The sequence below is a fragment of the Manacus candei genome, unplaced genomic scaffold (genome assembly GCF_025592945.1).
Source record: "Manacus candei isolate 608988 ecotype Guabito, Panama unplaced genomic scaffold, ASM2559294v1 h1tg000025l, whole genome shotgun sequence".
In the NCBI taxonomy this organism is placed as follows: Eukaryota; Metazoa; Chordata; class Aves; order Passeriformes; family Pipridae; genus Manacus; species Manacus candei.
In genome coordinates, this window is record NW_026138073.1 from 2,864,836 (window position 1) to 2,878,762 (window position 13,927).

At 43.4% G+C, this 13,927-nt stretch overlaps 1 protein-coding gene across 8 annotated transcripts in view; it reads right to left on the reverse strand.

The window, feature by feature from the left end:
* Positions 1 to 13,927, reverse strand: part of CHL1 (cell adhesion molecule L1 like) — a 134,709-nt gene that overhangs the window by 28,324 nt on the left and 92,458 nt on the right. For all 8 annotated transcript variants that reach the window (XR_007904690.1, XM_051788627.1, XM_051788628.1 and 5 more), the window contains 6 exons: positions 10,581 to 10,765; positions 4,524 to 4,655; positions 3,592 to 3,729; positions 2,835 to 2,946; positions 1,798 to 1,964; positions 52 to 217 (listed from right to left, as the gene is read on the reverse strand). Coding sequence is in view for 7 of the 8 variants with exons in the window: in XM_051788627.1 (XP_051644587.1) it covers positions 52 to 217; positions 1,798 to 1,964; positions 2,835 to 2,946; positions 3,592 to 3,729; positions 4,524 to 4,655; positions 10,581 to 10,765 (900 nt within the window). In the remaining variant the exon portion in view is untranslated. The remainder of the gene's footprint in view (positions 1 to 51; positions 218 to 1,797; positions 1,965 to 2,834; positions 2,947 to 3,591; positions 3,730 to 4,523; positions 4,656 to 10,580; positions 10,766 to 13,927) is intronic.

Here is a 13,927-nt window from a genome sequence, read left to right on the forward strand (position 1 = left end):
CGTCCCATTACCCAGCTGAGATGAGAAGAGCCTTGTTCCCTCCCCACTCACCTGCCACCTTCCGTGCTGTTGACTGGCAGCTCATCTCCATCTTTCCTCCAGGATAATTTAAAACTGTGTTTCAAGTGGGAATCATACTCAGCCTGACATTTCAATAAAATTGAATGTGATTTCAGCACTCTGGGGTTCTTGGGAGTAACAACAAGTTTTGTAGCATCTGATTGATCACAGAAAAACACTTTGATTAGGAGAGAGAGAGCGACTGTTATATCAAATTTTCACCACGCACTTCATATGTAAAAATCAACCTTAGGAGCAACAATCATGTCTCTTTTTTTTTTGTTATGTATACACACATTTCAAGGGGAGGATGGTTTGTTTTGAAATAGATATTTGGCAGGATTTAATTTTTCATCTTGAAGCATTTTTCAGTTCACTCTAATCCAAAGAGCTCCAAAAAAAAGAGAAAAAAATCCACAAAATAAAAAGTCACAGGTGAAAATCCTTGTTAGCAGACTGTCATGAAATTGATGATAAAAAAAAAAATAAAAAGGCTTGAATATGATTTTTATGTCTAATTGCCATTTGAAATAAGCTTTGGCAATGATCCAAGAAAAATTACAAGCTTATTAAAGTCAAGTGAGAAAAAATTATTGCAATCAAGTTTGTTCTTTTAATTGACTGTAATCCAAATGCAGAAACAGATGAATAAGTAAGGAGAAGGCACTTAGCAGAATTTATATTTGCAGAGAAACGTTACTCTGTGAGAATTTCATTGTACATTTTCATGTTTATTAGCACTGTAAAATTTACAAAGCAAAGGGAGTGGGTGGAAATAGAATACAAAAAGAGAGGGCTTTTTTCCTCAAGTTTGTCACAGCAAACCCTGCATTGGAGAGTCCTTTGGAGGACTTTGCTAATTGAGTATTTAAGGGTTTTTTTTTATTGGCAAGACCTAAATCCTAAGTAAATTTGTATAAAACCCGCTGTGTGCTGAACAGAAGTTGTTTGCTGCCAACCTACCATATAAATCCCTTAAAACAGAACTAGAGCACAAGGAATGGATCTAAAATTTATAAGTAAGCACATTTCAGTAATATTTTTTTTGCTTTATTTACCAATATTTATCAACAAACAGGCAAAAGCCCAGTGCAGAGTCCTTAAACCAGCAGCACCCACAACTCATCCTGCTGCATCTGCTTGGTGTCCACAGTGGAATTTAATTCACTTTGGGATGTTCCTTCTGACCAACAAATGGGAAATGGCTTTAGGGAAGGAGATGAGAAGTGTCTTTAGGGAAGGAGATGGGAAGTGGCTTTAGGAAGGAGGAATCCCAAGGCTGTGGGACAAGCAGGAGCCCTGTCTGGCTCAGCAAGGACCCCACCAAGCCATGAGCAGAGGGAGGGCTCTGGGCTCCCAAGGGTCAGCCAAGAACCTGCTCTGTGACAGCACCCATGGCAAAAAGGAGGGAAAATCCTTTCAAAATAATGAAGTTAATGGACATGGGATGAAAACTGCAAATTTTTGGTGGCTTAAGCAGCTTCTGCAAGCATCAAGAAGAAAGTGGACATCATGTATGAGCATGGAAAAATCCAACAGAAACATGGGGACAATATTAAAGGCCACATGTGTATGAAACCTATGGCAATTTCAGGTCACAGCACCCAGAATTTCTAGATTCCCAGAACAAATCTGTACCCTGGACTGAACATTTACTAATTATTTATTCACTGAACATTTGTAAATGTAAAACCTCAGCAGTTGTGAAAGGTTTTTCTGTTCACGGTGAGCCCTTACCTCTTATATCCAAATTAGCAGTGATTGCTCTTTTCCCAACAGAATTTGCAGCCCAGCAAGCATAAGATCCTGAGTCTTCCTTCTTTGTGTCTTTGATCTCCAGGGTTCCATTCTTATTTAACTCATAGCGGAACGTCGAGAGGGGCTCTATGCTGTCATCCTTGGTCCTGAAGATCAGAACAATAGAGCTGGTTTATTTCTAGGGCTGCAGGAACTGTTATTTCATAGAGTTATTGCAGGGGACATGGGAATTTTGGGTCTCAGCTCTGCCTCTGAGCGATTAAAGTCATGGTTAGGGTCTAGATTAGGTATTAGGAAGCAATTCCCCCCTGGGAGGGTGGGGAGGTCCTGGCACAGGTTGCCCAGAGAAGCTGTGGCTGCCCCATCCCTGGAAGTGTCCAAGGCCAGGTTGGACAGGGCTTGGAGCAACCTGGGCTAGTGGAAGGTGTCCCTGTCTGTGGCAAGGGATGGAACGAGATGATCTTTAATTCCCTTCCAACCCAAACTATTCTGTGATTCTCTGACAAGTGTCCTGCAAACCAAAACCACACTGAGAGCATCTAAAAAGGTCTTTAAAGTACTCCGTCTTTAATCTACAGCTGCCATCTGCAATTTTACTGCATCTGCCAAGTGCTGTGACAATCCTGTGATTTCCAACCCTATGGAACCATGTCCAGCTAAATATGTTCTGCAAGTCACTGTCTTTCCACCTCAATAATGTGTCCAGACTTAAAAAGTTGCCAACATTAATCTAAGGATTAGCAGCAGGATTTGGCTGTTACAGCATGGCTTGGCTTAACAAATACCCCAGCACTTGTTTCACACAGGTATTGAGGACTTTCACTCACCCTTTTTATAAACCAGTTCCTCAGGGTTCTTAAAAGTGTATTTGAACACAGAAAACTTATATCTGTACACAGTTTTGTTACAAATTTCTAATCTTAACTCTATAGAAATAATAACTAACAGATTTTTCAGTGTTTGGTGAGCCTGTATGAACTCGTTTCACATGAAAACATCACTTCCCAGTATCTTACCATCTGACATCTGCTGCAGGTGAGGCAAAAATGTCACAGTGCAGGAAGGCACTGTAACCCACCACTGTAGCATAGTTTTCCCCATCTGAGGTCAGGATTAAGGGAGCAATATCTGCAAAAGAGAATGCAAGGTGAGAAGCACTGGATTTCACAGCTGGGAATACAAATATTGTCCGTGCATCACCCACTTTTCCAGCAAAGGTCAAATGCTGAGGCACTTCATGGGAATTTCCCTGCCTTTTGGAACCAGTTGCACTGAGCAACTGAGCTCTCCAAAGCTTCCAGTTGCCTGCTGGACATGTCAGAAATGTCTGAAATGTCACCATGAGACAAAATAGACCCAGTTCTGCTTCCTTTAGGGATGTTTCGTATTAAATAAATCCCCATCACTCCCTTTCTTCGAAGAACAGTCTGGGAATCACAACTGAAATTAAAGATTAACAGTACACTTAATAATTCAAAAATAGAGTTGTGGTCACAATTCAGCCCCCAGTGGTTTGAATTCAAAAATTTTTAAGCCCAAGCATGTTTTTAAACTAAAGAGTATATCGAAGCTCATAAGTGTCTCTGCTAATATAGTATTGCCCATTGTAACACTTGTTGCATTAACTTGGATAAAGTAATTCTTAAAATGGGGGGGCAGTGCAAGGAACTGTGACATGGTTACAAGCTCCAAGCTGTTCCTGAGGATTCAGGCATGAGAATGGGACCCTGGGGTTGCCAGATCTCTTGCCATGAAGAGGAAAGGGGCACTCACTGAGGACATTCACGTTGGCACTGGCCAGGATGGTGCCGTGCTTGTTGGTGGCCTCACACTGGAACACGGCACTGTCCTGCAGCTGCAGGTTGGTCAGGCTGATCTCCCGGGTGGAGATCCTCCCTCTGAAGGTCCTGCCTGGAAAGACCCAAATTATGTCAGGAGCTGGAGAAAACACCATGACTGTGGAGTTCACAGTCCCTCCTCACTGCTTGAAAGCCAAAAGCAAAGCACATCTTCAGGATAAGCCTGAGACTGGTTAGAGCACAGTGCTACTAACACCAAGGCTGTGGGTTTGATCCCTGTACGGGCCCTTCACTTAAGACTTCACTTGTACTTGATGGTCCTCGTGGGTCTCTTCCAACTCAGAATATTCTGTGAAATAAGGGGATCAAACCAGGACCTTGTTCAACAGCCAGAGAGCAAGTTGCAGAGCACTGCCTTTGCCAGCAGCCCTGAAGAAAGTGCTCCAGAGCACCAATTTCCAGTAAAATCCCCAATGAGAATTTTTAAAATGGTAGTAACAATACTGCTACACCAGGAGTAATAAAACTGCTACACCAGGAGTAATAATACTGCTACACTAGGGAGCAGGACCTGTGCTCCACAGCCACTTGGGCTCATTCAGAAGCACAAAGAAAGAGGAGGAACCCTCAATGAACATAAGCTGTCCCAGATCCCCCAAAAGATTTTGGGGTGAGGCAGAGGCAGCACCTCTCATGTGCCACTGCTCCACACCGTGCTGCGTTCCCTTCAAGATCACATTTAAATATTAGCTTCTTAAGTAAATAAATATTAATTAATATCTAAATAGATTCGAATCAGACATCATCCAGTGTGTTGGGATTTGTGGGTTCCCTCTAAGTGGGTTCCACACAGGCTCATGTCCCCCAGCCAGCCCCTGGCCAGCCCCACGCTGGATTTGCACGTACTGTCGATGGGCATCCCGTTGAGTTTCCACTGGATGCTCGGCTCCGGGTTGCCAATCGCCTCACACAGCAGCACGAGGTTCGTTCCCACGCTGTAGACACCACCTTCGGGCTTCTTCAGCCACTGGGGAGGCTCTGGAAAGAGGGGACAGAGCAGGGATCAGTGTCACAGCCACGGGAGTCTGACCTGCTGTTGCCGCGGTCCTCCAGGAGATGGCAAACGCTGCCAACACTTTGGCAGCCCGTCCTGCAGCTGAATTGGATTCAATGCAAAGCCATGTCAGGAAAGGTAAAATTAGCATCAGCACGCATCAGTTCTGTCCTTCAGACTCTGTGAGTGTCAGGGAGGGTGTAGAAACGGGCAGTGTTTATCAGAGTGGAAAACAAATGCAAATGGGAGGTGAGAGGCTGGGAAGCAGGGACACCGGGATGGGTCAGCATTTCCACAAGGACCCTCAGCCGTGAGACTGCGGGCTGGGAAACGAGCTGAGACTGTTTCAGCAACGCAAACAAGATGCAAATACCCATCCTTCTCAAATGCCCCTCTCTAGGCACGAGAAAGTGGCTCCCACTGCCTCGCCCAGAAGTGGAAGGAGTTCCACGACAGGATTCAGCACCTTCACCTGCTCCTCCACCTGTGCTGTGCATTGTCACTTCAATATCCTGTTTTCCCATCCTCTATTCAGACCAGAGGCTGACCCGAAGCATATTTAGGAATGATGAAACATTCTCTCGTTCTGAGGATGAGAGAAGGTTTGGGTGCAGAAATGTTGCCCACAGGGTGGTGGTAGAGGAACAGCCGTGTGTGCTGCTGCACTCCCTGTGCCCTCCTTTCCCAGCACTGCCAGACAAACCGGGGGGCTCCGAGGAAACCCTCCACCCTGCAGAGCAGCCCATGAGCTCCAGGTACCCAAACCTCGTCGGAAAAACAGATCCATAAGGGAGGGAAGGGAACTGAAAGGCAGAAAAAGAGCCTTTATCTGAATGCAGGTCCCTGAGCCTGCCTACACTTCAGTGGGCAGCCTCAGTCCAAAACACAACCTTGAATTCATCATTACCTCCCCCTGAAAAGCAAGAAACTTCCAGATTTTAATACCAGACCTGACACTACCTCTTCTACATGTGCTTGGCAGGCCATGGCGCCTCTTTCCCTATTTGAAACAGGTGAGCTAATGCCTGGGAAACACTTGGATCTGTTAGCTAATGCTCAGAAAACACTTTGAAGATGAGCAGAGCTGTTGCTTGGTAATACAACTCCAGATGTTATCAGTGTGATATGATAAGACAAAGCATCACTGCTCATATTCACACAGATATTAAAAAAACACCTCTGAAGTGTAAGGATACACTTCCACACCCAGTCCAGCATTTCCATGTGAAGAGACATTGTTCATCAACATATAAAGACTGAAGTAAAATCCAAGATACTGAAGCTTATCTACAGTGATAAGATCTTCCCATTTCCTTCACACAGGACAGGTTTCTTACCTTCCTCACACCCAGAGTGACACGACCACATTTGTTTTGCTTCCTGGTATTTGACTCCAGGAAAAAAAACTCTGCAAACAACAGAACGCTTTGGTCTTGCAGATCTTTTTCCTTCTCTCCCTCACATACATCAGGCTTTCCTCAGGAAAAGACAGGTTAAAGGCATGGAGGTGAAAAGGTTTGTGGCAGTCCTGATTAAAGTGTTGGTTTGGAATTTTTCCTCTAAATCTGCCACAAATTCAGTACTTGAGTCGGGATATTTCCATGTTTTGGAGGAGGGGACACCAAGCACAGCCTGAATACAAACCACCTGATGAATCCCTTCCTATTTCCATCTGTGCATGCACATGATGCCTCTCTTTCCTTTCTCAGCATGAGAATTGCTGTGGGTGCCCCAAGGATGTGATGCAGCTGTGAAGTCAAAGGCAATGAGATTTTGCCAAGTATGAAATGGAATTTCACAGAAAGGCTGAAGAACCTCTTCTCCATGTGGCAGATATGCTGCACTACTTAAAAGTATACAAAGTATAAGAATAACAAAATATACACGTATTTTTAGCAACTACAAAATCCAGTGGTTGAAGAGTCAAAGAGTTAATCTGTGTGAGCAACAGGGAGTGGCAAATATTTCCTGCATTTTCTTGGTGAGTGTTATCAAAGTGAGCCTCCTGATTTAGGGATTTATGTCTCTATAGAAAATACTGACAGGTTCAAACATGAAAGGGATCTAAAATGGGTATTTAGTCCATCCTACTGCAACGGAGCAGGATCATCTACATCTAAAACACCCAAATGGATCCAGACCTTCCCCTCAGCCTCCCATGCTGTGGCAGCACTGTGCTTTTCCTCAGGACCAGAACAAATTTGGAACATCTAACCAACATCTGCCTTGCTGCAGTTTAACATATTGCATCTTACATCATCCCCAGGAAACTTTGTGAAGAAACTTCTATTCATCTGAATGCTCTTATGCACTCCCCAGATTTATTTTTTTACCAAATTAAACATATCTGTTTTTTTCCTCAAATGCCATGATTTTGGGTTCTGTGTGGGTTCTTGCTGCCTTCTCCTGAACTGCCTCAGTTAACCCCAGCCTTGATGGAGTTCATGATGTAGAATTCCTTACATTAGGTGAGGCCTTATCAGTTCTCAGTAGTTTTTCTTACAACAACACTTTTCTTCATACTTTCCAGGATGATTTTTGCCTTTTCTGCCAGACTAACATTTCCCAGCCACGTTCAGCTCTCCTCCCAACCAGCCTAACCAGACATTTCCCACCCTGTGCTGATGAAGCCAGTTAGTGCTGCCTGGGGAGAACTGCTCTGCACTTGTGCTCACTGAAGCCCATCCTTCTTATTCCAGACCACTCTCCCAATTTGTCAAGATCCTTTCAAATTCTCCTCACATCTTCCCAAAAGCTGGCAATCCATCCCACTTTGGGGGCATCAACAGCACCTTCAGCTGCAGGTACCACCCTGGGCTCTGCATCCTGTTGGAGCAGTTTTCCAGTGAAACACAGAAATACAATTTGAACCCAATTAAAACACCCAGTCCTGGTTCTGCCTCACATTAGTTTCATCTATTTTCTTTTTCTCTAGCTGAGTACTAGAGACAAGTACTATTGCAAGACATAACTGCAAAGGCCCTTACCTATTGTATCATTACTAAAATAAGCATTATGTTGTAATAATTATTTCTATTAAACACCATCTAGGAGCCTCAATCGAGACCAAGGTAACATTAGCTCAGGCATTATGATACTGCAAGATTTTGAGGTTATATGTACATTTGCTTTTGGGTTTGGTGGACTAGAAACAATAACCAAACAAATATTTGAAGTCAAAACAATTTGTGGGCTTGCTTTGCTTTTTTTTTTCAAATAATTGTCTCTCATTCTAATAACAACAGTGGGGGTTTTGTGCCTGCTCTGATGTTCCAGGTTACAGCTTCCCTTGCAAAGAGAGATTAAAATGCTCAAAGAGTCAAGCAATTTGCTTGCTGAATATTTTCATATGCTTGGTAATAATTACCTGAATCTTTGCTCCCAGACTCAGTAGGATTAGTAAGTGGGCTGCATGCAAATATCAGTAAAATTGTTATTTAGAAAGATAGGGCACTGGTTTGAGATCCTCAAATGCCAGAAAGAAGAACAAAAAACATGGCAGTAAATCCTGATTTACACACCAGCACCAGACTGAGGATGGTTGGTGGTTAATAACAGATAATTTTTCTCCCATGTTTAATTTTCTTTTCCCTTCGAGAGGAGCCTGTCAGATGTGAGGAAGCCCTAAGTCAGCACAACCTCCCTGAAGCCAACTGAAATTAATACTCAACTCCAGAGCTCAGGATCTGCCCTTGAGTGTGCTCACAGGAGCTCCTGCAAGAATGATGAACGTGTCCATCTCTGATTAATGACAGCGACATTTGCTGGTTAGAAATTGGAGAAGACAACAATGTTTGGGCTCAATTTTACCTTGATACCTTGGATGTGAGGTGACTCCTAATAGGAAGAATTCCTGCAGGTGACAGTAGTCATCATTAGTTACACACATGGAAAATGAATTTAACAGCAATGGCTGGAGTGGGATTATTTCCTTCTTTTACTTTTTTAAAGTACTTGTTTGTTAATAAAAATTTACCAGAAAGTTTTCCTTCCTCTACAGACTGGGAGAGATGGAGGTCAAAATCCTAAACTGCTAAATTAATGTTATTTCTCTGGTATTTTAGTTTTTGCAGCTCCTGCAATTTCTTTGAAGGAATCGATTTTTTTACAGCCGAGAAAATCATCGCCAGATTGTTAAAATATTCAGCTACAGCAGAGATGCTCCAAACCATCTGGAATGATTTCTGGGAGTCAGCACTTCCCCTCCATCACAGCTGAAAACTTGCCATGCCCTGGTATCCCCCTCTGCCACACTTCCAGAGAGGGAAAGAAGACTGTGAGGCACGAGGTTGTGTCAAGTGGATGGGGATGATTCATCACACCCTGGGAGAAAAGGCTTCTCCTCAGCTGATGAGTAAATACAGAGCAGGGGTTGAAAGTGCCTTTCCTCCCATCATTGTGACTCCTTGTGACCAGGGAGTGAGAAGAAACCCAGATGAAAATGAAGCTGTTGGCAGACTCTGCCAGATAATCCTGCCGGTGATTTATTTTATTTTTTGACTCTGCATGGCAGAGGATGGAACATTTCTCACCAGTAAAATGTTTTCAGGGAGTTTTTCAGCTGTGCTTCAGGATTCTCATTCTGTAGCTATTCCTGGGCAGAAGCTGCAGTGGCAGGGAGGGTTCTGCAGGTCTTGCTTATCTTTTCCAAGTCTCACCAGAGCTCTGCTTGGCTCCTGGGAAAGAGCATCTACACCTGCCTTGTGTGAAGGGCTCACACCTTCAGAGTCTGGGGAGAAGGAGGAAAGGGGATAGATCCACACACCTCTATCTGCACTCTGCAAGATGCCTGGGATGAAGGGATCTTGGTTGGCTTTTTTAATCTACCATCTTCTTGAGCACCAGAAATAAATGACGACCAAACCTTGCACAAACACAGCAGGTTCTCTGTTTTGCACAAGCACAAGCAGCCAATACCTGGATCAGCCACCAGACCTGTGTGTGATCATGCACAGGGACTCACCACCCCTCACACAAGGGTCTGACAAGCACAAGGGGAACCCTAAAACTATTTATGAATGCTGTTAATATTGGTCACCCTTCCAAGCATGCAGGTGGGGTGGGAACAGGCCTTGGATACTCAGTGAGATGACAAAAAGGATCATATTTCAATTTTTTAAAGATGTTTAGGAGGTGGTGGATTGTTCACAGGTTGGACTCCGTGATCTTAGAGGTCTTTTCCAACCTAATGATTTGGTTCCCAATTAGTAGAAAATAATTTTTTTTTACTTTGTTTCACAAATTTTTATGATACTTTTCAAGGATTATAGAAAACACTCTTGGTTCAGGTTGTCCCTATACAAATTCACAGCAAGAGAGCACGGGAAGGAGGGGAGGAGAGGGTTATTACCATGTCTGCTCACTGCATTTTTACAGCTCTTCCTAGGAACTCACTTTGGAGGAAACCAAAGAAAGAGAACTGAGTTAAATGTCCCTCTGATCTAGCCCAGAGTAGCCATTTTCACAGTCTTTAAGGGCAAGGGGAATAATTAGATCTTTTTGTCTGACACTCAGATTAATACAAGACATTTCATCAATATCTCTGCTTGACTAACTCATATCTTTAGAATATTGAATCTGCTCACATATTTGTACTCGTGTTCACCACTTTGTAAGGCCTTCATGGTTCAGGAAAAAAGATACATTATTTATATATATATATATATATATATATATACACACACATATTTTTTTTAGAGTTGTTACTTTCTGCGACCTTCCCAAATTTAAGAGATCAAAATTAAATTAGGTATCAAAAATTAAATAGTGTCATGCAATTCACACATGACATCAAGTTATATTAGCAAAGGTCATAAACATAAAATTATATGGAAAAGGTTATTATTACTATTATTCCCTTCCCTTTCACCAGCTCTCTGTTCAAAATCAATAAGGTCAGTAAAGTGTACCTTCCACGTGGACGTGGAACTCGTGCCTTGCCCTCCCCATGGGGTTGCTCGCCGTGCACTGGTACGTCCCCTCATCAGCTGCTGACACTTGATCTATCTTCAGGATCTTCCCAAAATTCTCTGTTTCTGGTTCCTCCTTGGGCATGTTTCCAGTGACTTTGACCCAGCTTAGATGAGGAGTTGGGCTAAGAAAGAAAAAAAAGAAGATTTTTAGTTGTATACGAAGCTGCTTCCTGTTATAGCACTGCTGGAGACTTAACGCCATGGTTTGTCAGAGGATTTTGAGCCTTTTTAAAACTCCAGGGCTAACTAAGGGTTATATTATAGACTAAAACCAATCTGTACTGCTTCCTGATTTGGAGAACCCCTGTGAGTGGGTTCTTCAGCAGGACAAAGCACGAGGCTGCATTCCTTGTGTGTGTGTTGGCACGGACTGTGGGAGAGGGACCGGAGCTCATCTCATCCCGCTCCAAAAGGGCACCTGAGGACAGACAAGGAGGTGAAGACTTCATTAGAGTGACTTCACTCACTGCCTGCCTGCTGGCCAACCACTGGAGGTGGCTGAAATGCTCTTTCCACCCTCAGAAAGCAGTGACACAGGGATTGGGGCCAGACTGTTGTCTCTGCATTCCCAGCTGGGCCCCGCGTTCCCGACACCGCACACGCCGCACGGACGCAGTGTCAGGTCTGCTCACCCTCGTGCCCATCTGTTCCCGTGGCTGGATGCCCTGGCACGAGCTGCACAGAGCCCCAGGCACCCAGAAATTACGGATTTCCAGGAGCACTGACTGCAAATATCCCATTATTTCCCGCCAGAGTCCTTGTCCCGCTCTTGTCCCAAAGCCTGGCTTCGTGTCTCCTCGGGGTTGCACGGAGGCAACGCCCTCCTGACACTGCCATTACTCAGAATATAAGTCTTCAAAAAAAAGTGACAGATTGGAAATGTACTTAATTCCTTATTTTGCAGTTGGATGCCCCTGATCTTAGTTGCTGGGAATCTGGCTCGGTCTATCCGCTTCCATGGTTTGGGGACATTTGGTGGGATGGATTGGCAGAGATATAGGCAAAGCTGGTCACTTTTCTGCTGAAAAGGGAAATTTTAGCAAATAAAAATAGCTTTTTTTTTTTGTTCTAAATATTGCATTTTTTGAAGGATTTCAATGGAAGTATAAAGAAGTACTTTGTATTCTTTCAAAAGGGGCTACTTCGAAAAAACCCACCTTTTTGTTTGAAAAAATAATTTTTAAAAGAGTTTCCTGGATATTTTTGAGTGAAAATTGTATATATATATTTGTTTTTTACCTTTTGCCAACTAAACAAGCTTTTCTGGCTTTCTCTTCTTGTGTATGATATTAACTTCTGCACCTGAAATTCATATTGGAGTATTTTCAAGGTGCTTTGCCCATTCAATACTTTGAAAACCCTATAAACTCATAGCTGTGGACTAGAGGAGGTTTGTGGGTTGGCAAATTAGCTTGATGGGAAGTGAATTAGACAAGGAAGTGTTGCAACAGGGAACCAAAACTTACTGCAGATACCTGGAGTGAATCCAACAGAGACAAGTAATTCACCTTCCTTCAAGAATGCCAACCAACTGCAGAGGCAAAACCCTGCCAGCCTAAATGAGCAATGCCCTTTCAAGCCCTTATGGAAAAACAAAATACCCTAAACATGTTTGTTCAGGCAGATAAATATCCTGACTCCAGAATTTTCGAGAGGGGATATAATTTCAGAGCCTTTATTAGGAGTTATGTCTGTGCTAAGCAGGCTCTGCCTCTGTTGTACAGCACGAGGAGAGGGTGATTTAAGGCTCTGTTTGACACAAAGCTCTGTCACAAACAAACCAGAAGGGACTTTGCTTTCACTGTGGGTTTGGTGGGTGCAGAGATTTTCACTTTACCTGTTTCTCTGGTGGCAGCTCGACTATTGCATGGACAGGCACATGGGAAACATTGGAAAACTGCACTGGGGTTTCTGTCTGTGTGAGTTAGTGCAGCAGGGACAGCTCTGGGAGAGGGAATCACAGCTAAGTTGTGAGGATGGCACTCAACATTTATTTAGCCATTCCCTTTCTTTGCTTACCCTCATTTTGTCCTGTGTTATTTACAAAAATCAACAAAATTATCCTGATTTCCCGTCACATACCATCTATTTTAACCCTGCCCTATATTAACCCTCCCAGTACCTTAAGGGAACCTATAAGAGAAAGGAAGAGGCACTATTTATAAGAGCCTGGAGGGACAGGACAAGGGGCAATGGCTTCAAATTGAATGAGAGTAGGTTTAGGTTGGATTTTAGGAAGAAATTCATACCTGTGAGGATGGGGAGGCCCTGGCAGAGGTTGCCCCAAGAAGCTGTGGCTGCCCCATCCCTGGAAGTGTCCAAGGCCAGGTTGGACAGGGCTTGGAGCAACCTGGGATAGTGAAAGGTGCCCATGGCAGGGGGGTGGAATGAGATGAGCCTTAAGGTCCCTTCAAACCCAAACCATTCTATGATTCTGTGATATATTTTTACACTGAACATCTCCTCCTCCAGATATTGCTCCATACTTCCTACACCTGGATCCACAACTAACCTTTGAGTAGCTTTCTAAGATAAATGCTGACAGCAACAACAAGTTTGAGATGTCTGTGCAGCACAAAGCACCACAACACACACAGGAATGGGCCCAGGAAAACTTGAGACTAGGACCAAGTTTGAGGTTTGCCCATTACTGTTGGTTTTAGCAGGATCAAACCAATAAGGCTGATTCAGGTTTACTGTATTTTTACATAGTCAGGGACTTTGTTCCTTGACATACTGTCATCTGTGAGAGCATCCTGGAAAGAACATCCTTTGTATGGGAATTCTGGATACTGGGGGATGGACCACAGCGAGCAGGGAGGTTCACAGGGACACCTGAACCAGCATCTCCTGCTGCAACTGGGCGAGATGGACCACTGGTTTCACTCAGAGGCACATCCACTCCTTAAAGAATGTCTTGTATCACATCACTCAAGCACTTTGCTTTCAAAAACATCAGATCTTGCTGAAAAAATGTTGAGTATTGAAGTGGATGCTGATGTTATTTAGTTTCTCAACATCTCAAAAGTAGTACTACTGAAAAAAGCTCAATAATAGGGGCCTTTTTTTAATATAACAGTAAAAAAAAAAATCAATACTTACCATGATGTGATTTTAATTACTTGTTTACAAGCTATAGCAATAACCAGTGTTGCATGTGCCCTGTGCTGCTTTACAAGGAGCACACAAACTTCACAAACAACTCTGCATAGAAATTCAATTTCATACTGTTGTATAATTGGGAATACAGCTTTTTCTCTGCTCATTTCTATCTCAAGAGGTGA